The sequence below is a fragment of the Ambystoma mexicanum genome, chromosome 14 (assembly GCF_040938575.1).
Source record: "Ambystoma mexicanum isolate Mex_15411 chromosome 14, UKY_AmexF1_1, whole genome shotgun sequence".
Lineage (NCBI taxonomy): Eukaryota > Metazoa > Chordata > Amphibia > Caudata > Ambystomatidae > Ambystoma > Ambystoma mexicanum.
Window position 1 is genome coordinate 44,877,508 of NC_090940.1, and position 25,159 is coordinate 44,902,666.

The following is a 25,159-nucleotide window of genomic DNA, read 5'->3' on the forward strand; positions in this document are numbered from 1 at the left end:
GAAGGAGAGCTAGTGAAGGGAAGCCATGTCGCGTTCCTATCGGTGTCGTGTTGCGCAGGAAGGAAAGCTACAGTGCCGGTCAGCTGTTTATGCGGTTGCGGTTAGCAGCGGTATGTGCTGACAATGGTATCCTGGCACAGAGAAGTTAAAGTGAGTTTCCTCGCACAAAACTCTTTAATACTGGTAATGTGAAGCGAGGCAGTAGGTCATAGTGAAAGCTAAGAAAGACTTAACGCCTCAGATTCCAGTCAGAGGAGATTGTTTATAACGCTAAAGACAACTTAATGCATGGACAAAAAGCATTGGGGGCATGTTTTGAAACGTTTAGGAACTCTTCCTCATGGAATGAAGAAAAGACATTTAGTTGTTAAAATAACATTGTATATAGTTAACACAAGCACACTAAAGCATACGTTTTGAAGCAGCACTAGAAAGCGGAGCAGCTTTAAAATAATTGCCATTACACAAACCAAAGCAAAGTTTCTGAATCTCTTCAGAGAGTTAAAGCAGCAGTTGGTAGCTGGGCAGCATTAAAGTATGTACCAATAACAAACCAAGGCAAAGGTTCTGAAAACACTGCAGGGAGTCAGCAGTGAGTTGCAGCAGCAGTTGAGAGCAGAGCAGCAGTTTTCAAGAACTACCTTCATTTCCATTGAGTTGTCTTCAGGTTGGGGGCGAAGGCAGTCAGGTAATCAGAGGGCAGAGGGAGAAGCTTATTTTTAAATAAAAGTTAAGGTATCTTTTGATGGATGTATAATTAGTGATGTATTTATTGCAGGTTTTCCAGAATTCTGAGGCATCCTGAAGTATAAGGGTATCGGAGGAGGAATCCTGACCATTTGTTCTTTTATCCACTTCCCATTCCCCTCAGTAGTTGTGAATTGACTGCTGGGAGAACTGGTTTGGGGGTCTGGAGGACTATTCGTCTGCTTCTGCAGGATTTCGGTGCTGGGACCTCACAAAAGGGGAGACACAAAACCTGTACGCCGCAGCAGAGGAGACCGGAGAAACGCTGGAGACAACAGGTAAGACCTGGGAAGGAAAAGGGGTTACTGAGTTGCCAGCAAGCATATTTCATTCCACTGAAGCCATTGAAACTGGTGAACCTAAAGGAAGCAAGTGTGTTACCGGATGGCCAAAAAAAGTGAATCACTTCTTGAAAATGCAGCGCGAGAAAAATGGCACCATTGCTAAAGAAGTGAGAGCATTTGCAAGGCAAGTTTTTCATGGGTTATTAAACCCTGTGTTGAAAGAGTGACTCGAATAATAAAGTCCTGGGAAAGAAGTATGCCAAGTGAAGCTAAGTATCCGCATAACAATGCATGTGTGAGTTGTGTAACAAAGTCCTGGCAGAGAAATATACCAGGTGACGATTAGCAGTTGTGTAACAACATCCTGGCAGGAGAGATTACCAGGTGAAGCTAAGTGTGTGTGTGTGTGTGTGTGTGTGTGTAGAATAAAAACCTGACAGGAGAGTATACCAGGTAAAGGTGGTTGTATGTATAATAACGTCCTGGTAGGAAAGTGCACAAGGTGAATGGAAAGTTAGGCATTTGTGTGAGAAGACCTGGTGGGACAGTGTCCCAGGTGAAAAGAGGGTCCCAAGAGAAGCCAGAAGTTGTGCAACACGTGGAGGAAGGAAAACAGAAGCCCGTGAGTTAAACCTGGCATTCCGATTCCTTGCGTGAGCACTGCCGGCAATAGTATCCAGCTTGATAATCACTCACCCAGGAGTAGAAGCGAGAGGAAGTTGTTGGTTTAGTATTTAACAATGGGACACTTGAAATGTAGCACTCGTGTGTGATCGGGTATTTCTATTTCACTCGCAGGAAGAGCAAACATTACGAAAAGCAATTGTTACACCTTTAAACCTTGTAAAACCTATGAAGAAGTGGTCATGTGTGCCTAATTATGTTTCTCAAAGGAAGAGTGAACTCTGAATCGTAAACAATTGTTTATAAAGGAATGCAAAGTGTTTAAACATTGTATTTGAAGTTGGGAAGAGAGCAAGCTTTATCCAAGCCAAGAGTATTCCCCTATTCAGACTAAAGTCAACCTTTCCCAAAGCAGAGAACAATCTAACCAATACTGTGAGCCTAATAGACCTTCAGCATTGCCTTAGATACAAGTGTGCAAGCATTACCAGCAGCCAAGAGAGTGGCACCAAAGCTTCTGTGTAATTATTCTGGCTTACAGCTGGCAGAGAGGTGAAGGCAAAGCTGGGGATGGAAACCTTGCCATTTATACAGATTACTTGAAGTTGATACAACTTATATTACCAAAGACTATAGGAGAAGGAGAGAAGTGGGTCCTAAAGGCAATCTCATGGTGTTGATGTGGTAGGCAGACACGAAAGACAAAGAGGCTGCCCCTCTGTTTAGAGGAACAGTGCCTTCTCTATTTGATGGTGATGAAGTGCCCGAAAGTGAATCTTTTTCTACCTGAAAACTGTTGTAAATTACAAAATACTGTAGTTGTGGTGGTATGTGGTGACAGATAGACAGGAAAGTCAAAGAGGCTGCCCCTTTTGAAGGGAGATTTTCAGAGGAATGGTGTCTTGCCTATTTGAAGGTGTTGCCACACCTTAAAGTGAATCTTGTCATAATCTGTTTAAAGTCACAAAGTACTGAAGCTGTGGTGGTATATCTGGTTGTCAGTAGATGTGAGACTCCAGTAGACCAAATGAAGTGGAATACTATGAGGCAAAGGAGAATACTCTCATGGTAAATGTTAGGACCGGTTTTTTAAAGTCCTACCAAGACTTAATAAAAACCATATCTGAGGCAGTATATAAACTCCACTCTTCGTATAAGGCTGTACCACCTGACGATGTGGGTAGCATGGACAGAGCAGCCAGGCTCATTTTAGGAGGGAGAGAGGGACTTAGCTTGGTACAAAGAAATTGTAGCATACATATGGTCCAAGAAAACTGTCCCTGAAAGTGTTTGTTTGGTTATCACCAAGGTAACGCGCTATAACGCATCGTTCGATAGCATATTCTTGTGCTCTCCATTCTCTACTTTGATTGTTAGTCTAAGAGCAGTAGTTTGGAGCATTTATATTTATTCAGGACTGTAATCCTCTGTACACACACACGCTGTGAATTATTTAAAACAGCTGTGTTGTTTATACCTGCGTACATTAGCACCAACTCAGTGAACTTTAAATCTGTGCATCACGTGTATTGAAATAGCTTTTGCTATCTTAGATTCTGTGACAACGAGAGAAATCTCTTGCATTTGGCCACATTTGACGACTTTGCATTACTTTCAGAGAAAACTCTGCACTAGGAACTACAGTTCCCAGAGACCGTTGCCAGGCTCATCTAGAAATGTCAGGCGCTTCAGTGCCGGCGCTTCTGAGCCTAGCTGGTCTTCGCCAGTCCTCAGTGGCCCGGTCTCTTTGCCTCCCAGGTAAATCCTAAATTCCTCTTATTCTCTTCTCTATTAAGTTGCCTGTTTTTGCTCATTTACTTCTTCATGGATTTCCTAAAACAAGAATCCCTATCCTTAGCTGCCGTTCGAGCAAACCGGATCATGCTTATTAACAGAATGAAACATTCCAAAATGGATCAGGGCATCGTGACTGAACAATCAGTCGCTGCAATACAGGTAAACGCCAAACCGCAATCGAAGAGCCCGCATTAGACCCACTTTATCACTCTAGCTCCCAAGTGGCACCATTAACAGAAAATACCCCCGAATTAAAATCATTACCTGACCTTCAAAGCAATGCCGACCTGCCTCTGATTAAAAAGAAGGCCGTCACCCCGCTACAAATGGCACTCCTAAACACAAGGTCTTTAAATAATCATGCAATCAACATCCATGACATGATTATAGGTAAAGAGCTTGACATATTGTGCCTTGCTGAAACTTGGATACACAATGGTAGCACGGCAGTCCCATCTGGATATTCCATTCTCTGTAAGAATCGAGTATCTGGAAATGGGGGGTGGGGGGTAGCCATTATCGTAAGAACAGAGCTAGGCCTGTTCTCTGCCCCAATCGCCTGCCGTGAGTGCGAGATACTGCTTGCCAAATGGATTCCAAACCCTAACAGCTGCATTAACATTGTTCTCCTCTACAGACCGCCCAGCCCAATGCCCAACTTTAATGATGAACGTATTCACATTCTAAGCTCCTTGGAAGGCACTAATAGGGCCAAACTTCTCCTCTGTGATTTTAACAGATGGAAAGGCGATAAGACCGATAAAGAGGCTATCCAACTTGAAAGGGACCTTAACAACATACAATACTTAGTCACAAACAATGCTCCCACTAATGACAAAAATCATATCTTCAGTTGGATTTGCACCAACAAACCATCCAAGAAGAACAGACCCTTCCTTGTGTATGGTCCGATCACCATTCCATAGAATGGACCCTACAGCCACCTTTTGCACTTGAAAAACTGCCGAACCCTGCCAAATCCATCAGCAGCAGGAATTATAAAAAATTAGACCCGCCTGAGCTCACAACTTGCTTAAATACCATCAAGAAAGATACTTCAGATGATGACTCGGCAGAAGATCTCTGCAAAAATATCAAGAACACTTCTCAATGCGGGTTAACCACGTGACACCCTTGAAAAGCAGAAGGGTACGCAAAAATCCAACACACCAGAAATGGTTCAATGAAGACCTGAAAGAGCTAAAAGGAGAAGCGCAGACTTGAATCCATCTGGATCAAAAACCCATCTGATCCGAGGAATACAAAAATAGGGGGACAGAGATCAAAAGAGATGTCTACAATGAAGAAATTGAAAAAGCCTCAAACAGTCCGAGAAAGCCATTTGAGATTGCCAGATCTCTTGAGAAACCCAATGATACGTGTCCGGGGATGTGCCTGATGAGGTCTTGGGATAAGGATTCTTCAGGTAAAGTCAAGTTACCAAAAAATACAAACATCATTGGGCCTTCTTTGCTAGTATTGCAGTTTAGGACTTTCAAAATCACAGTGATTGAATAAGGAGACAGCAAAGACTTTTACAATACACTCCCCAGCCTGCACGCTCTACCAGCTTTCTATACCCCATGTGCAGTATGTTGAAGCTGGCTGTATTACGTCTTTCTGTCCACCTCTTTGACCCCTCTTCTAGTTTCTTAAATCCCTCTATTTGTTTTCCTTCTGCAGCATGTGATTGGCAAAAACCACCTTTGTGAAAATTCTCTTTTTCCCCTTGGCAGAGCATGGACAGCTGTTAAATATAGTAAATTTACTGCAGGACAGGACGGGCTGGAAAGAAACGTCAGACTGTAACTTGCTCTCAGTAGTGTGGCAGACACAGTACTGTCTATACAGCCTGCGTATGGAGGAAACAGAAGAGACACAGAACATTAGTTGGACCATCCGATGGCTCCGATGGACAGATATACCACCTGGGATATCACTTGGAGCAATAACAGATGTGCCCACGAATGTCAGAAAACAAAGCAATTTGTAAGGGAGGAAGGGTCTCCCCGGCCCCCCTTCATTCCTAATGATGCGCATGATATGCTGATTCCGCGGTTGACAGCGCACCTCTGGCCAAGGTGTGAGGTTGCCATTGAATGACACGTCTGTCCATTTTCTGTTAACTACTGACTCCATTTTCTACTAGGCCGCATGTAGACGCTGGATGAGAACCTGCCCCTCTCCCCTCCATTCTCCGCGCACAGCCAGCATGCCAACCCCCCCCCACCTCCTCCCCTCTGCCATCTCCGCGGCTGTCCTGTTCTCACAGAAACTTGGGCGTGAAGTGTAGCGAGCTAAACACTGTATCTCTCCTCTTCCTTTGACATCATTGCCCTGTGTGTGACCGGGCCAGAGCCTGGTCCTGGAAAAAAACATCTGTCTCCACAAACCATCTGTCTCCACAAACCTGCCGCTGCACAAGCAGACCCCTTCTAAAAGAAATATAGACCACAAGCCCCCTAACCTCACACCTCTTTGATGTAACAGTTGCAGGCCCCTTACCAATGTGCCACTCTGGTTCACCCCCATATTACACGATTAATGTGTTTTTGAAATACTGTGTTAGATAAGACACCTGGACAAATGTACCCTCACTCTTGGCGGTTCAGGTCAAATGCTTAGATGATATATATTGTGTATTGAAATGTATGTGTAATACTAAAATGTGTGTGGCCAAAAGGGCAAAGAGTTAGATAGAAAGAAATGCAACAACGTGGACATTGTCTGACCCTGCACCCCTCCCAGATGAGCATAGCTGATCTGCATGCTCCAAGAAGTTACAAGTCCGGAGCTGACCAATCCTGGTGCAACACCCCTACACAAAGTATAATGTCCAGTCCCCTTTGCCCAATGAGCACTACTTACTGTATCCCCTATAGCATGCATCATAGATTACGTGTTTTTGTAATATAATGTGTATTTTCTGTTGTTTGGGCAGAGCGCTCTCAGAGTAGCAGAGTCCTCTGCGTGCCCCATTTTTACTTTATATAAAGACTTATCTTTTACCTCACTCACAATTGGTCCTGTTCTCATTCCCTACTGGGGTGTGACCATTAGTGTCTCTTATTTGGTTACTTCACTGTAATTGTGGGGAATGCCAGCTTTCAAATGCCATAACAGCTTTCTGTAAAGAACCTTCAACATGTGGTTCATAAGACTCATCCCTTTCCACAGAAGCAAACCGTATGCTGAGAGGTGAACTGTACTCAACCTCAGCCCTGCTGACTTGAAAGTACCTCCAAAACAGTGGTATCTCTTTACAGGCCAGTCAACCTCTGCCATGCCTGAAAACTTCAAGGGAGGGCGGGGGGGGGGGTAGGGGGGTAGGTCATGTACCATGAACAACGGTTTACAGCAGCCGCTCCTGATACAGCAAGGCTGCAGGTAACTTACTTGGCATATCCGGTCAATGTTTTCTTCTGTTGGCATCACAAAGTACACCGCCGGAACATCAGGGATCGCATCTCGATCGGAGTGTAAAAGTCTGGCGGGGGAGAATATAAATTAGGCTAGATCAAACAAAGACATTAGATTTCCCTACATCTATGTGTACACCCTTTAAAATGCAAGAGGAAAGACTCCCAGGCCAAGATCAAAGGCAATTATATAATCGCACTACCACAAACTCACCTTGCGGAGGAGGCTGATGGCATAGGCAGCAGATAGTTGGCAAAGAGAAGCAGCATGCATGTACTCAAAGTCAAGAATTCTGCAGCCTTCAGCATTAAAATTACATGCAGGTATACCTGAGGGCTATAAGGCGTGAACCTAGACAGGAAAAAGAGCGCTGTACATTGGTGATGCACCCATGGGGTTACAGGTGTGGTGCAGCCAGGAAGCAGAGGTAGCTGGGCTTCTTTACATTGCCCAGCTATTCCAACCAGAGCTCTGCCTAAGCATCTCAAACACACGTGAAGCACACATTCCACTCTTGCAATACACACAGCTTAGCCAATGCACGCAAGCTCAAATTTGCAGCACCCAACATGCAACATGACTTGCACATAGCTTTGCTAAATTACAGAAATCCTGAGGGGTCGGGGGGGACTAGGAGGACAGTCACCAGCCAAGCAAGCATGGTTCTTTATTCCAGTTACGCACAAGAACCACCCCCAATTGCACTCAATTCATGCCCATCCTTTCTCCAACAATCATCAACCATCTGAATATTTATATAACATTTGCAGACCCCTTTTCACATTACAGCAACCCACGCATCTCACGTTACATAAAAATAATAATGTTTCCTGCAATGCAGAATGGCACATGACAACAGAAAAGGTGTCCAACAACACACTCCTTCAGTTTGTGACAAATTGTGGATAAAGAACTGCACCTTCTGGTTAGACAGCCACACTTTCTTCCTCCTCTTGGTCCCTCAGGATCATTTTAGTATGCAGCAGCACCACAATTAGTGGGAATATTAACATTGTTACCATGACAATTCCCCATTCCCTTTTCCCCATTCAACCACTCCATGCCCCACCCAACAGCCATCCCATTGCCCTATGCTTCCTACACTCACTTTCCCGGCATTTCAAAATCCCTTTCAAACTCCATTAGGAATCATCATCCAGCAGAACCCACTGCCATGTTTACTTTGTTGACTTCCTTGCACTTATACATTTTTCTGCATACTTTAACATTTCCATTTTTTTTAACTCTCACTGTATTACCCACCTTGATAAGAACACCTCTAATACCACGATGAAAATCAAACCTTTGTTATAAACTTTTCCCAACACTCTCCCAATCTCCTCAACAATTACGTCCTATCCACAGGTACGGGAGCAGTGGCCCTTAATTCTAGAACCAAACTGGCTGTTGGCCTTGTAAGGAAGGTATGGCATCAAAGCAAGAAATACACAAGTGATCACAGTTCAAGGATGTTTATTACAAATTGTAAAGTGGGTGAGATAAATGCCTAATCTAAACCTAAATCTAAGATGGTAGAAAGCTACGACCTTCAAATAATATGAATACAGTCCTAGTGGAGTCTAGTCAAATAGAAAGGGCCTATATTAAGAAAACCTATTGCCAATCCTTACCGCAATGCTAACAAATGGTGTGGGATAATGTTCACAAGAAAAGAAAGAAGTGTTCACAAAATGATAAGTCAGGATGTTATGGCCGAGGGCTCCCTTCCCCGTGTTTTTAGCACAGGACAAGGCAGGACTCCTGGGCTTCTTTGGCACAAGCTTACAGTTCCTTTTCTCTAAACCAGGGCCTTCTGTGCCCAAGTCTCTTTTCAAACAAAGTCACTTGCTTCAGAGGGCCTGGTATGCCAAAGCAAACAACAAAACAAAGGTTCCTTCTGTAAATCTTCACATTGGGCAATTACTCTTCACCCTAGAATCCCCCTCAGCTGGGTTCCGATCCTTCTTTTAGCGTCAGCCTTCCAAAGCAATTGTCAATTTGAACAGAGACTTCCGAAGGGTGATCTCGTCTTGAAGGGTAACTCTGTTAGCCCATGACAAGTGTGGGCTTCACAAAACACCGTTTGTACAGCGTTCCCCTCAGGCAGGTGCAAACGCCGGTTTCACAATTCTATTGTCATCAATACTTGTACAATGTGTCAAGGACTTTCTATTGTACAAGGGGTTTTGCTTGACCCATGTATGATCACCTTGACACTCACGTCGCCTTCCCTAAGGCCTCTTGGGATTTGTAGTTCCTTTAAAGTTCATACACAAAAGACCTCCGTCTCTTAATCTTCTTATTGTTGCCCATGCAACCTGGAGTCTTAGCATAGTTCGGCCCAGTTTCAGGTACGTCCGACTCACCGGCTGTGCTGAACTCGGCATTTCTCTTGTCGCTGGAGTCAAGGACGGTATCACGATGGCGACTGCGTCTCCCCGCCCTGGCTATCATTGCGTGAGGGCTCCATGTACCGTTGACATCCGTCGCACCGTTTGCCAGCTGCGATTCCGGGACTTCTATTTCTTTTGTCGGAGGCTTCGCAAGTCTGGGTTGAAAAGGGCAAGGGCAACTCCTTCCTTGACGTCCTTTCAGGTTGCGCCGCCTTTCTCCTCAGTTTGAACTGCTGTCCTGGAATAGTCGTTCTCTCGTGCATTCGGCATTGCTCAAAGTGTGCTCCTGTGCTCCACCTTTTATCCCAGTGGGGAAGGGAAAGGGCAGTCAGGTGGGTGTGTGCAGTTGTCTGTAACTGCCCGACTCTGACTGACCCTTGTGTTGGGACATGTCAGGTAAACGCCTCTGGTATTATTTTCGCTCACGGTGTGAGAAAGTGTTCATGATGGAAAAGGGGGATGGGGGTAGAGTTTCTAAGTATCCCACTGGGCAGGATGGGGGAAAAGATGTCATAAGGAAGAGGATACCGCGTCTCACCCTTCAGTGTCCCACTTCCACTCCCTGAAGACCCCCCCTCCAGGTGATCCTCCCGCACTGGTCCACCCCCAGGAGATGGATTCAATAGCAATGGCCTTGTTCTGGCCACCTGGATGACAGATCCCCAAGGACTAGCAGGTGAGACACCTTCAGGTTTCTCACAGCATGCACCCGTAAGTGCCACAAACGGACATTCCTTGCCTAAGTGAGGTATGGCGAGATAAAGCAACACTGTCTCCCTTACCACCTCCGACAAGTCTAATCCTGCACTCTTTGCCAGTTAAATGGCCCCTTTAATTATTTGAAGTAATCTCTAAAACAGTCCACTTAGTCTGGGACAATACAATACTGTGGTACAGTCCTCAATTCCATTCTAGTTAAGAAAACTCAAAATAACCTCTGATAGCAGCTGCACACCTTTTTTGGTCATTTTCACCTTAGGAATACCGACTGTGATGGGGTCACCTGTTTATTAGCCCCAAAGAAGGGCTGGCGGAGCCACGCTATCCATGACACAACCCCCTGCATGGATGAAGTATTCAATCCCTGAAACTGTGGGGTGTGGTGCGGTGGGGAAAAGGAGGACTAGAATAAGCTCTCTCAAGAACTGCCACTGCTCACCCCATGAGAAAACAGTTGAGAATGTGCCTCAGAACAAGGATTTGCGATCACCACTAAGAAAGATGGACATATGTGGTTTGTGTATCCCGATCAAATGTCCATATGCGGAGCCGAAGCCTGTACCGAAAATACACTGGGTCAGCCCGCTCCAGCACAGACACCAGACTTGGGCTCCATGACCATCTCAAAGGAGACACATATGGCAGCAAACGCAAACACTGACAGCAGTACTGCTGGGGAAAAAATACTTGCTATAAGGAACGCAGAGGCTTGTGTGCTGGGTTTGTGAGGTGCCATTGCTCTATTGCTGACTCCAAAATATCAGACAGCGTATTTATTACTTTGAGCAGCAGGGACCAAGGCACGGGTGATTGTTAAGATGGATTTTTAGAATCTGGCCTGGTGGACATATTTTAGGAAGCCACCCTACTTGTAGTGAGCCGGGAAATCTGAGAGGTTAGTGTGAGAAACCGGAGGGTATTCTCACTCCTATTCCTCTTGGGTCCCCCATGGAGGTGTCCAGGGAAAGGCCATCGCTTGTGGATCCTGATCCTGGGGGGTGTACAAGCGAGGGAGGATCACTGGGGTAGAGGAATGCCCTTGGGCAAGACATGGTATTTCCCTTTCCCTATTGATAATCAACCCAACCCTTCCCCAGTCTTCCTGGACTGTTATAAACCAGTTCCCCTCATTCCTTCACATATGAAAGTTGACAGTACTGGAACGAGGAAGAAGCAACCAAGAGCAATGAAGACTAGGATCTTTTACCACTCTGGTACTGGGAAGATGCCTGCTAAGAGTTTTAAGGGTGTGACATGCCCTTCAATTGTGATCAGGTTGGGGTAATCGAACATTTGCACATGCAGCATGTTAAAGAGCTGCAGGTGTATGAAAAGAGCCCAATTCAAGGCAAGAGTTAAGGTGAAGTGGAGGCGAAGTCAAGGCAGCAGCAGCAAGGCCAAGAGAAGCAGCAAGGAACCGTGCTGAAGAGGCAAGCCGAGACGCTGAGGTTGGCAGAGGGAAACAACCTATGGAAGAGTGGCATGGAAGCTGTGGCTCCGTGGAGCAGATTATATGTTGGGAAGGGAGCCGTGTGGGGAGGCTATCCCTTTTCATTGAATTCCAAGTGCTCGTTCCCATGTGTTCAGACGGTGATACAAGAGTGCTTGAGGGGAAGAAATTGGAACCCTGATATGGAAAGCAGAGGGCTGGGAGACCCTTAAACACAACCGGTGAGTTTCTAGCAAAGGAGAAACCCGGTATTCAAGCGTTTGAACTTTCCTAGGGGAATACTTTGTATCGGAAGGTCGCGTGTGACAGAAAACACACTTTCGAAGGTCTCCGATTCAATCCATTGTCAAACTGAAATATTAGGAATACTTTGTAGTGGAGAGGTTGCGTGTGGGAGGAAACACGTTCTCGAAAGTCTCTGCGTATTGGACATTTCCTTTGAAATGAATTAAAGAGATACTATACCGCGGGCTGAACAGCAAGTGTGTTTTGAATGCAACCCACGCATAATGAACATTATTAAAGAAGTATTACACAGTGGGCTGAATAGCAAGTGTGTTTGAGTGCAACCGCTCCTATTAAACACCGAACTAAGTGGAAATTCGCCTCACAGGTTAAACGCAGCCCGTGTATATTGAATACTAAACTGAATGAGACTTTAACAAGTACAATTCAACACTAAGTGAATGCCAAACTGAGTGAAGCTTTCACTAAACAGCAAATCTATTCTAAAGTTGAGTCTATGCCAAAAACTGCATAGCACAGAGAATTATATTGGTAGCAGAACTAATCAAGACTTTGAAGTTGTTTTTGAATATAATTACAAGATATAGATGAACTACCAACCATACAGAGAAGGCCCACGATTGGTAAAGACATTTACAGAGACAAAAGATATGTTTTGTGTTGTTGAACTTAAGTCTTGGGAAGGGAGACCCAAGTCTTGAATCATTTATTGACTTGAGGACAAAGTCTTAAGATTCATTGGTGCTTGGATTGGTGTTATTTGGACTTGGGAAAGGGAACCCTGAGTTTAAACAACATTATTCTGAACTCAAGAGAAGTAACTGAGACTTTTGCTAGAACTGTTTTTATACTTAGGGAGCTGAAAGGAAGCTGTGAGCTGGAAGAGGCTCAGAACTTTAGGTTGGGCACTGTTTTTTGTGGTTGCTGACATCCCTACGCATTGTATCGATTAGTTTTGAGGGCAAGTATACGTTTTTTACTCACATATTCTTCAGTTAAACTTTATGACTCAGACTTTCCTTAGTTTCTTTTGGGTAGGGAAACCCCACCAAGTTAGTCCTTTTTCCATCCTGACATTTGAGTTAATAAAAGTGTCTGTTTTGAATTCTGAATCTGTTGTCTGTGTCCTTCTTCATGATGCCTTCACATTAGCCAAAACCCAATCAAAGTAAATGTGGAGAGCAGTCAAGACTATTCTCAGAAGCACGAGAATGGGGTCAGGTGTCCACAATGAGTGCACACAGTGAGGCACACAATAATTCAATTTATAAAGAAATGTATAAAAATACAATATGTATTCTGGGCCTTAAATACACACTAGAAAATGAAACAAGAATATTGCACAATACTTAATAATAAACATATATACATTCAATGACTTAAATCAGCGATTTTTCCTAACTTTAGCAGTCCAATCCCTAAGAAGAATGGGACCTTGTACCCAAAAGTCAAAGAAGCCACAATGCTTCTCCCCAGAATGTCTCTGTAGCAGGTAGGTTACTAGATAAGTAAAATGTGTTCTTATCTTTCAGATGGTACTACCCAGATTCGATGACCAAAAGGCAGTGCAGGTGGAATAGCAGGATACAAAGAGACAGACTTGTTCTCAATTTTAGCCTATGGAGGGTAGTGGGAAATAAAAATGATTTAGCCCTATGACTACGATTTCCCAGAGGACTGTATGGGTCCACTCAGGGGTGGCGGGAGGTTGCATTTCCCGCCGTTGGTTCCAGTGAGAGGTGCCCAGAAGCTGCAGGTGCAAGGATTCTTCCGGCCGGGTCCAGGAGCAGAGTGCAACCCTTGGTGAAGGAGAAATGCAAGATTTCCCAACACAGCCCTCTTCCGGACACTTCACAGGATGGGGGAATGCGAGTTCCAGCAACAGCCACTTCACACAGACGACGGCAGGCGTCTTTCCAGTCGCTGTTGTAGAAGTTATTCCAGGGCAGGATTCCTTGAGGCTGGGACGCTGAAATTCTACAGGAAGCCGACTTGTACCAAAAGCTGACGACTGCCAAAGTTCCGGGTGCAAAGGCGGAACAACGACGGTTCTAGCCAAGTAGCCCACTGGAGAGCTGGACAGTCCACCAGGTGGTCCAGGGACACTTCCAAAGGTTCAGGGCGGCTGGATCCTCAAGAACACATCGAGACTGGTTGGTCCCTCCAGTCCAGGGGTGGAAGCACTGCACAGGGGCTTCGCAGATCATGTAATCCAACAGGGCTTCACCAGGAATGACGGAGGAAGGGATGCCAGGCCTTCTCAGGAGTCTTCTTCACATCTTCAGACGGCTGTTCTTTTACGAGTGATTCTCGGCTCCAACGCAGATCTGAAGAAATGGCTGCAGGAATCCTCTTATCCAAAAACCAGCCTGGAAGCAAGTCCAAGCCCACCAATGGTAGGGATCTGCTCCATTCAAACAACCAGTAACTGTCCAATCAGGGACAACGATAGGTTTCACTCATGCCCCGTACCCAGACTCTCTGGCGCCACAGATGTGGAGTGGGATCAGGCAGTGCCAGCCAATTCCTGGACCACACACGTAGACAGGCAGCACAAGCCAGTGAAAGCAGCAGCGTTCCAGGGCAAGTGCAACACGTAGATCGGGTTTCCTGACCTGGCAAGGCAGGAAGAAGGCCAAATAGCAATATGGCCAAAGACCAAGCGGAAATCTCGTGGTATGGCCATTTGCGGGCACCAGCCACATTAAGTAGCCATTCCAAGTAAATGCAAATGTGCACACTAGAATTAACCCAAAAACGATACAAAATAAGTCTGCTGCCACCAGCTTGTCTTTCGGCACATATTAAAGTAACCAAAAGGGTAAAAGGCTAGGGTGATACAAAAGTATCCCTATTGCACTGCACTGTAAGATGCTGTGTGCAATGTTAAAAGGTTACAAAAACGTAACAGATAAAAAGAAATTCCTGGTGCGGATGGTCTGAAGTACTGATCAGTTTTCCCCACAACAAAATGAGCAAAAGGCAGTGGAAGTGAAGTTGAAGGCTTTACTTCCTCCCAAAATGTTAGAACAGGTTTTAAAATAAAAGCAAAAAGATTGGGGGTCCATAGAAACTATGGAGGGAAAGTTGACAAAAGATAAATCTTTCCCAACAGCGATCCTTGGTAAATAGTTATGCGCTACAGCTGCAGATAAAGATAAACACTGTCCATAGAAAACATTTTAAGTCAATCACCAAATCGGCCTGAATAAAGGAGGAGAAGGAAGCTGGCGGAATGCGTGGACGATGGAACACTGTTCCCAGATGAGAACTTGGGCCAGAAAGGAAAGCTAGCAGGAGAGGGTAAGAAGTGAAGTGGCCATGGCAACAGAGTCAGATTGAAAGCCAGAGATGAGAAGGGGAGTAAGCAGCACGAGTGGAGCCAGAGGTTGGGGAAAGCCAGGACTAACAATAGAACAGCTCGAGAGGTCTGTTAACCTTGTCTCAGGGGTTGTCTGTTTGCCTGTCCTTAAAATGTCTAATGTGAATAAAAGCTTGCTGGGATCCATAGTCCAGATCTTGGTGAAGTAGTGAGGCCACCAAACAAACTAAGACTAGCTAGTTCAGACCTAGGCAGGGGGCTAGAAATTACACCGGACAGTGCCCAAGAAGGAGGGGGTGAATACCTATACATGCCCACATGCCAACCATCCCAGGAACTAGGGGTGCCCCTTGAGATCTTTCCCAGATAGATGTGTGAGGCTGTCGCCACGTCCTTCCAGGCCCAAGACGCTTCAATGGATGACACAAGCTCCAGGATCAAAGCCCAGATAAGAGTCCAGCCATGACAGTGACAGAAGTGTGCGGGCCCTCCCAATTCCTGAACACTAACCTGGATGGATGCCATGGATCTTTTGCTTCCTTTCAGACTCTGGATGGACTAAGGCCGGCAGGTCCTCTAGTCCTGGAACTGTGATACAGACTTTGTGTTGGACCTTTTCCATTGGCCCATTAGTATGTATAGAGCCAGTCTCTCCTGGCGTGCGCCGTATCCTGATGGCTGTCCCCAAACCAATAGGGCTTAGTTCAAGTTGTGAAACCTTTTTACTAAGGGGCGTGGTGGGGCGGACAGTCTATATCTTTGTAGGGAAGTGTTTATGTAGGCTCCACATTCTCCTCGATCTTGACAACTGTGTGGGAAGATCAGCACCCAGCAGGGCCTTTGTTCATAGTTCTCTTTTGCATTCCTCCTTATCTTTGACTTTGCGAATAAAACATTGTTGTTACCCCGATATCTAGCTGTATGTGTGTCCTGTCTCATAGATGACTTCACAAACTCCCAGACTCAACAATGTGGTAGAAAGGTCTTTCTTATTGAATACAACTTGAAATAACTTGGTATTTTACTGGTTTGGTTCACCGCGGGGCACTCTGATGGGCGCCCCTCTCTCGGCCTCCAAGGGGCTCCCAGAAACCTAGCCCAGACTCCCCCACAACTGCAAGCTCATGAGCACCTACTATCTATTCAGTCTAACTGCGCTGAGGGTCTTAAGCCCGTATCCAGATCTAGCTAGCTCCCTAAGGGTTCCCAAACGGCCTAAAAAAGGCAGTATTTGTGGCAGCGGCCAATGGGCGGGATAAAGACCTAGAACTGGTGTTAAAGCATTCTTCTATATCAACAGAACTCACCAAATGAAGGCCCTCACAAAAGGCCTGCAAACAGGACATATTACTTCCATTACATGCATTTTTACCTGCTTTATTCACAACTTGGAGTAGGCGGGCTTCAGCCAATGGGGATTACAGCTGGGCAGGTGAAATGACACTGATGCGGCCCTAGCTTATGTCAGACTAAATCGTGTGCTTCCCTTCCCTAACAACATTCCCTGCTGCCCCAGCACAGTGACCCTCAGCAGCGCAGGACTGGATGCAAGAGTGGGGTGGCATCACACAACACCCACCGACTGCCGGCTACCGCGGTCTTAAGGAAGTGGACAGTCTCTTAGTAACCCCAGCAGAAGTGGGGCAAAGTCACTCACACATCAGCCAGATGAGCAACTCTACAGCCAGTTTCCCTCGGGCTCTCATTTGCCCCCAACCCTCTGGGCACCCATATTTCAGCGTGTCGGCGAGACTCACAGGTGTAGCGTGATCCCCATGTCCCGGAGCTCCTTCACAGACAGCAAGGGTGAGATGATGTCCTGGCCGAAGCGGTCGTAAATCAGCACCTGCCGAGGTAAAAGAACACAGAGAACCTCAAGAATCCTGTTTCAAGCCTCGGCATCCTGGACATGCATCTAAGCAGACTCCTGTTTCCGCTCCAATGGCGCTACAGAACGCTATTAAGAGGACCGTGCATCCCTTCTGCACTGTGTAGAACCCACCCTCTGCCCAGCACTTAGTAATGCGATCAAGAAACTCAGAAAATCGGGTTATTTTAACAAAATCCATTGTAGGTGTGCAAAACGGTTTTAGTGACGGATTCCTTTCCTGTGCACTTTCACAAAAGCCACGCCTGCTGTTTCACACCATGGCACTGGCGGAAACTGTACTTCAATGTGCGTGCACAATCCACTTTACATAAGTAATTAAAACAGGAGAGCATGCAAAGTTGTACGAGTAAAACGATAAAGTGTGTGCACATATTTCACCCTAAAAACCATGAACAAAACTATGGTCTGCCAAAATCATGAGCACTTCACTTCCCTGGGGACAATCATTCACACACTGGGGTGCAGGTTACACTACTTAGCATTTGAAATGGCGGACAATACGCGATGCACCCCTTGCCACAATATAACTCCTTGTTTTTCAGTGAACATTGTCGACAGGCATACAGACTAAATAAACTGCACCCCTCAGCAGGAGGGTGCATGACTCTACATGGAACTTGGCCATTCTTATGTGATTGTGTTGGGCTACCTCGACAACTAACCAATGCAGCTTTTACCAGACACAATGGCTCTCCCATCCCGAAACAGGGTTCTACAAAATGGGTCTGACGCTCAAGTACAGCAATTGGCCTCAGAGCGTGGGAGCCGTGGGGCGCCTGCGCAAGGCTCCCATGGCCCCTGAGCAAGCAATGCCATCTTTTATGGATGGCATCCATTCCAGACGAGGATGCATTCATTATCGCAGAATGGGACAAGGCGGAATACCAGCCCACCCGAGGCTATGCAGTGATTTTAACGAATTCAATTACGGAGAAAGATGGAATAACGAAAATGTTATAATGAAAAAATATCGTATTTTGTGTTTAAAATGTATATGGGGTAAGGGGTTAAAACGGGTGGGGAGTGGGTTTAAAAGCATAGGGAAACGGGGGGTTTTTGCGAGGGAAAAATATAATTAAAAAAATGTTTTCGTTATTACAGCATTGTTATTTAATTCATTAAAATCACATGCAAACCCCACCGAGTGCTCTTCATGGCGAACACAGACCCAGTGAAGCCATGGCCCCTCTCAGCAACCTCTGGATCAGTGAGTTTAGGGGACCTTTGCGTGGGCAGCACAACCTCTGGATCAGTGAGTTTAGGGGACCTTTGCGTGGGCAGCACAACCTCTGGATCAGTGAGTTTAGGGGACCTTTGCGTGGGCAGCATGGAGTGTTGAGAGACGATGCCCACCCGCTCATTGAGGGAGGAAAGAGTTGATTCAAGCATACAATGGGGCAGAGAGGGGAACAGAGGCTATGGAGCGATGAAACCCCCCCCCCCCCACCCCACTACGGAACAGTGAAGGGGCTCGAGGGACAATAGGCAGATTCAGTGGAGAGGATTTGGGGAGGAATTCGGTGGTAGGAATTGGTTTCTGTGCGACACCATTTCAGGGAAAGGGGGTTCAGCACAGGAGCATACATCTTTTTCAGGTCCATCTCTACATATAGGCACACGTTTAAATTCTACAGAATAAAAAAACATACAGCTGTATTGAAATGTGCGGTACTATTTGGGCCACCTTTGCAATTTCCCTTATTTGAATTTTGGGTTGGTGTGTGGGGAGGGTGATGTTCATGTGCAGGGCGCCAGGTGCTAAATCTGGTGTAGTGATGGGTGTTTGCACTCTCACACGGATGAGTGGGACGCAGAGGGTAATAATAGAACATGCCGTCCTTAAGTTTAGTTATTTCAGAAAAAGAGGACAAGGAAGCGGATGTCTTGCAAAATATGATTAAGGACACAGAGAAAGAAATAGGAGTGGTTTCCTCTCTTATCTGGGATGGTGTATTAATCCATGACGATTCCTAGTAATTTCATCGAAACTGTAGCATCGAAATGCCACAGCATCAAAACCTAAGCATCGTTTTACCAATGCATCGACAGCTCGAGCTTTTCCATCTAAACCAGTCCATCGAAAATATAAATGGACTGGTTTCAATGGAAATGCACTTTTACATGTAAGATAGCATTTCAATGCATTTTTTTGTAACGTTAAAACATCACGTGGAGCTGTCCAGCCCTGAAATATCGGCATTGGCCAGCTCCTTGTAGCGTTTTAATGGTTTCTTTTGTATAAGCAGGGGGGAGATTCCCCCCTACAACCCCAACCCTAATGTAACCCTTAATCTAACCCTAGCCCCAACCCTAACCGCAATGTAACCCTTAATCTAACCCTATCCCCAACCTGAATGTAACCGTTAGTATAACCCTAGCCCTAACCCTAACCCCAACCCCAATCCTAACCCTAAAGTAACCCTTAATCTAACCCTAGCCCCAACCTTAACCCTAACCCTAACGTAACCCTACTGCAAAAAAAACAAATATTCAATTCGATACTACCATCGAATTATAGTCAACAAAAGGGTACTTCGATGGTAAGGCTTTTCGTTGCATATAATTCGATGGTATGGTATTCGATGAAATTACATTCGATGGAATGACTAGATACCATCCATGACTGTTACCATCTGTCTGCGGCTTTGTGAGGTCCCATACCCATGACTATATTAAAAATAAAAAAAAAAACAGAATGGGCCTCAAGCTCTTTGCGGTTAATCATTTGGTCCCTTAGCAGGGCATACACAAGTTTCAGTTTCTCACTCGTAGCCCACATTCCCCACCAGTTTTTGGGTTCTCCTTTGAAGGTCCAGAGCAGACCATCTCCCTTTCTTGGGTCCTGATCCCTTTGCCCCTCTCTCTCTGACCCTATAATAAGTTCCCTCTCACTCGCTGTGAACATGCCATTTCATACCTTTTCCCGCCTCAGAGTCCAGCCGAGGGCAGACCTGGTCCACTAGATAATTCCTAGGCAGACTTATGGTTTCACTACTTCATCATCCTCCTTTTCAGAGTCTCACACTTCCTTCATCCCCTCCTGATATTCGCCCACCAATCTTTCTTCATCTCCTTCCTCTTCTGATGTTCACCCTCCATCCTTCAGTCTCCCTTCACCTACTCCTTCCACTCCAGATGTCCACCCTTCCCGTCATCTCCTCTAGAATCCCATCTTCAAAGCTCCATGGGTCGCCAACCACTAGCAAACTCCTCAATCCAGCTCATTCTCTCACAGCCCACGCTACAAGACTGTGCTCTGTGATGAAACTGGGCAATGTGTCCCTTCTCCCCAGAGAGGAGCCACCCCATTTGAGGGTAGGGAGGTGAGCCAGTTCAGAAAGCCCTCCCTAGGGGTCTGGGCAAGTGGGACGTCACTGGGAGGGACTCCCCTCTTGGGGACAAGGACACATCTGGGGTGCATTCACAGGCCCCAAACTGAAGTCCCTTTCACATTAAAAGCAGGATATTCATCGCTGCCATAAAAACGGCTTTGCAGTTTTAATGTGAAAATGTACCACTGCTAACAGAAAAACGTCAGGGGAAAAAGACATGTGGGGTCATTCCGAGTTGGGCGATAAGGGTTTATGGATACCGGTAAGGAATCGGGTGCCGGTAAACCCTTACTGCCCTATTACGAGGTCCCTTAGCGGGTCCCAGCAGGAATGGCTGGTCTGACCACCCGTTCTCTGCGTTAAGGGACCTTGGAGCTAATAACTGGCCCACAATTTGCAGGCCCGTTATTAGCGCCTACCCCATTCCCATTGAGCCCTATGGGGGCTCAAATGGGAATGAGTAATGGTTTATTGAATGGGGACTTTCCGGTTCCTCCAAGGTCGGATTGACACGGTAAGTCCCCATTCAGTCAGACCGGACCCGGATTTGGAGGCAGCCATGGTGGAAGATAAAATTAGGAATATGACTAATAAATTACATATTCATAACTGTTATGCTTTTTGTGAAAAGGGTGGAAAAGCGCCACATGGCCATGTAAAATGGCACAGACCTGGCTGTCTTCTTATTTAATTCCCCATGGTTCGCTGAATCAGAAAATATGTATATTATGGCAGTTATTAGTAAAATTATGAAGTTTTGCCACACAACTAGTTTTTGCCAAACATTTGACAAGAACAAATGGAGCTTAGAAATTAAGGTGCCATATGTCTGCTGCAGGTTTTTAAACCAATCGGTTGAGAGGGGATGGAGTGGGCAGGACAGGGAAGGGTAACTGTCCAATTCCCTTTGTGTGACCCTTTGTGTGACCTCTTGCAGGGTACTCCCCCAAGATTGTAAAATTGGTGGCGTCATCGCAGCTATATAAGGGGGACTGTACAAGGAGGAAGGGACAGAGCTCTGGAAATGTACCATTGAAGAGCGCTGATGAAACGTAACATCTGACAGCTGTAAGAAAACACCAGAGGGGATTGCTGAGAGTGCATCTGGGTGGAGCTGTCAATTTCTAGGAAGCCTAAGAGCTTACTGGGTGCTATGGTGGAGAGCAGGATGCCATCCTTGAGAGTGGAGTGACCAGACCTCTGCCTTATCTTTCCAGAGGGTCCCGACATGCAGCTGGTTTTCCTGAACTTCAAACAGAGGCTTTCTATGCAAGTAGAAATGAGCTATGGGAAACCAAAAGTGGGAGGGGTCTGCATGCCTTCAATCCTTTCTCTTTTAGTGAGTGGGGAAATGCCAAATTAACAAAGTTCACTTCCCAGTGTGCACTGAAAAACTAGAGCCTATAATTTAATTGGGTAATCCTTTATTGTCCTGTTGACCCAGACTTCTTTAAGGAAGAGGGGTGTCTTTGTTCCTAAATAAGTCCAATCTTTTTGTCCAACTTTCCCCTAACACAGGCATCTCAGTGGGGAGGCGGGTCTGAAATTAAAGAGACATTAATATTCAAGGCCGGAGAAGCAACAAGTGTTAAGGGAGCCAGATAAACCTGAGCGTGCAGATGCCGTAACCGAAGTCGAGAATTAGAAATCCTATCAGAGGGTCAACGGGCATTCGAGAGTCTTAAGAAACCAAAAGACATTAACTTTCACAGCTGGGATAGCCACAAGGGTTACAGAAGACAAGAAAACCCGAACGGGCAGATGCCCCACCAAGATAAACTAAGCCTGTCAGAAGGCCTGAGGATTTTGGGAAGTATAACAACAATTAAATGTAATAGAGAACTGGAGAGAGAGGGAACCTGGAGGGTTCCAGTCCTTAAGTAAAAAGCAAGCAGCACCATGTCGGAAATGGTGGAATTGTATTAAGAAGGCCCTTTCTTTCGGGAGAGGAGAATCGTATGGAACAGAGATGTGATAAACAGAACCTGCAAAGAGGTTGTGAACTGTATTGTGGGACACTGACACATTTTTCAAACCTGTGGAAAAGAGATTCAAGTGAGCTTGTGCATTTGTCGCATGTGCTTTACAAGAAATCACTTCTCTCCAAGCGGTGTTGCGCTTGCAACTGTATTCAACCCCTCTCTACCTGTGTAATGTCCCTGAAAATGCCTTTCTTTAGAGGGAAGTCTACCTTACTCTTTTTAGACTATTGTTTTTCGGTCTAGTTATTCGTTGCATTAGCTCTCTAGAGGTCTCTCTAGAAGACCTATTGTAAATGGGCAAGGGGTTGTCACAAGTTTCCCCTGGGACTCAGTGAGGGTGGTGTTGGGATCCCCATTCTACCTACTCTGGGCCCAGCATCCTCTAGCTTGGGCAATACCCAACCCATTCAACCTCCCTCTTAACAAGCCCCAAATGTAAGCAGGGGACTTTGTCACAGCACCTTTTTGCATGGATGATTTCTCTCTAACCGGGATGCAAACGATCAATAGGTCCTGATTGAGGCACCGAGCTTTTATGGATGTATTTGACAACACGTTAACCTTTGAAACAATTAAACCCGCACCTTGAAACACTTGTGTATAGGTGTGTTACAAATACCATATCATAACTCCAAATTTGTACACACTTTGTAACCCTCCCATTTCCATCCTACCCCATTAAAAGGACCCTGTTTCAATGACGACCAACCATTTATTCCTTGTGCACTGCACTTGTGAGCTACTCTACCTATTGCACTCTCCCCATTTTCTTCGTCTTGTTGGCACAGAGGGGAGCGACAAGCTAAAGGAGCTTTTTTGGTACTGGGCATTCCATTGGAGACACTCTGTTTCCCTGAAACAGTCTGCCATTCATCACCACACAGGGTACACACACTCGGAGAAAAGGACAATTAAGCACTGAGAACTAGAAAGTGCTGTGCAGAGGCAGTAAAGCGTTGAACAGTGTCCTAAAGGAGGGGATGATGCCCATACAGAGCAACCCTCCCGGTTTAGGAGAGGAGCATCCCAATTCTTTAAACAGAAATTTGTTATTTTTTATCGATGTTTACTTTCTCATTTCTCCCTCCTAAAATATTCCTCATCCCAAATGAGAGTAAATGGGAAAATACAGTTCTCCCAGATTCCCTATTGTAATTTCCCAGGCTGATCTTAAATGCTGTGATGCTTATTGGTGCCACATCTGTATGGCAAGTGTAATGTCCTTAGTGTTCAGAATGGCACAAAAGCAACCAACACTCCCTTGCACCTTCGTTTGCTGTACCTTTAGGCACCTGTATATACCAATTTCCTGATTAATTAAGCTGTCCTTGCGCCACAGGATTCAAGTTACGAACTGAGGCATCTACCATACTGTTGGTTGGAAATGGCAAATTGCGACTCAAGTTAGACGTTACGGTTGTCCTGGACTAAGGAAGTTGGGGGGTGTTTTGTCCTGTGTTTATGTAAAGTGTTAATGTATGGGACAGTAGGCAAGACTTTCAACTCAACCTCCTTCGGGGGGCGGAAAGTGCCACCTGAATTCAATGCCAGAAAATAGTCAAATAAAAGGGCAAAAAGAAAATAAGACTACATTGTGAGCAATATTGATATGCATTGGGGGTATGGGGCCATATTGGGAATACAGCCTAGGGGTGGGGTGTAAGAACCCAATTGGTTAGAGGTTCACCGGGATCGACACGATTACAGGTATACTAACCTCTCATATGTACTTGAAAGGCCATTTCCGTTCCAATCTTCTCCGCCTCACAGTGTGTCCATTGGTAGACAGACCGTGCATGGGCACATCAAACCCCATTTACTGACAGGGAGCCATTAAGTGGCGACATGATTAACATCGAACCAGAGGTCTGCGTCTATTGTGTATAGAAGCTCATTTGGGGCCAAAACAGTGACGGGACAATTATAAAATACTATACATTCAACTGTGGCTCAAGTGCAGTAGATGGGCTTTAGTCACTATTTGCATTCCTCCTGCCCTGCCCCAAATGTCTCCATCTTCATTTGTGAACCAACCCCCAACTGTCCTATGCAGGTCATGCTGCCATGGGTTACTCGGATAAATGTTATATAGCGAGGTCCAGTGTAGGATGATTCAGCTATAGTTCTGTAACATCCGTTAACTGCTCTTACTGCAGGAAGTCATATCCAGCAAATGATAGACTGGTGTAGAGGTAACACAGACTACAACCAGGGACCTTTTAATTGAAGAAAGTAAAAATAACTCAAATGTATTATTTCACTTGCTTCTCTAAAAAAAAATAATTCCATCCAAATAAATGCATTTTTTTGAACAGTTTGTAATTGGTAATGTAGGAGTATGGGGATCCCCAACCGCACCAGCTCAACTCTGCACCCCAGCATTTGCATTTACCCATTTCCATCCAGGAAGGGGTGGGTTCAAAATGGGGTGAAGGGTCCTGTCCCCTCCAACGCTGCTCCCATTTTCTTACTTGAAATTGAACGACCATCCTAGGTCAGAAGCCTTTTTTAATCTCTACGTTATGACTTTTTTTAAATTAAACATTGAAGTAGGATTACTATGGTTTTCTTTATTTCTAGTTTAGTTAATCTTGCATCTTTATTGCCAGTGGTCTTCATGTTGGAGAGCTGCTTTTACATTACACCCAATAGTGGTGAACCTCGATGAGCATCAAGAGAAATCCTGGATCAAAAGGATACCGCAATTCCAATATAACTCTCGATGCAACAATTTGCAGATTTTGGATCTCGTACAACAAAACACTGCCCCTAAAATACTCCCCTCCTCCCCCCTAGAGTATTTCAGTGAAAAATATTGACTCTATTTCAAATTAAACACCAATACAGATTCAAAATTATTCCCTTTTCAAATCAGTTATGCAATTTCTTAAGGAGTCATCACTAAAATACGATACATTTATGTTATTCGTTGTTTTGCAATAAGCTAAGCT

General features: G+C 45.4%; 1 protein-coding gene across 2 annotated transcripts in view; it reads right to left on the minus strand.

Moving 5' to 3' along the window:
- The window catches only part of SCFD1 (sec1 family domain containing 1), a 1,005,810-nt gene that overhangs the window by 946,612 nt on the left and 34,039 nt on the right, over positions 1-25,159 (minus strand). For both annotated transcript variants that reach the window (XM_069638499.1, XM_069638500.1), the window contains exons 3-4: positions 16,761-16,849; positions 6,849-6,939 (exon numbers count right to left, since the gene is read on the minus strand). In XM_069638499.1, the coding sequence (XP_069494600.1) occupies positions 6,849-6,939; positions 16,761-16,849 (180 nt within the window). The remainder of the gene's footprint in view (positions 1-6,848; positions 6,940-16,760; positions 16,850-25,159) is intronic.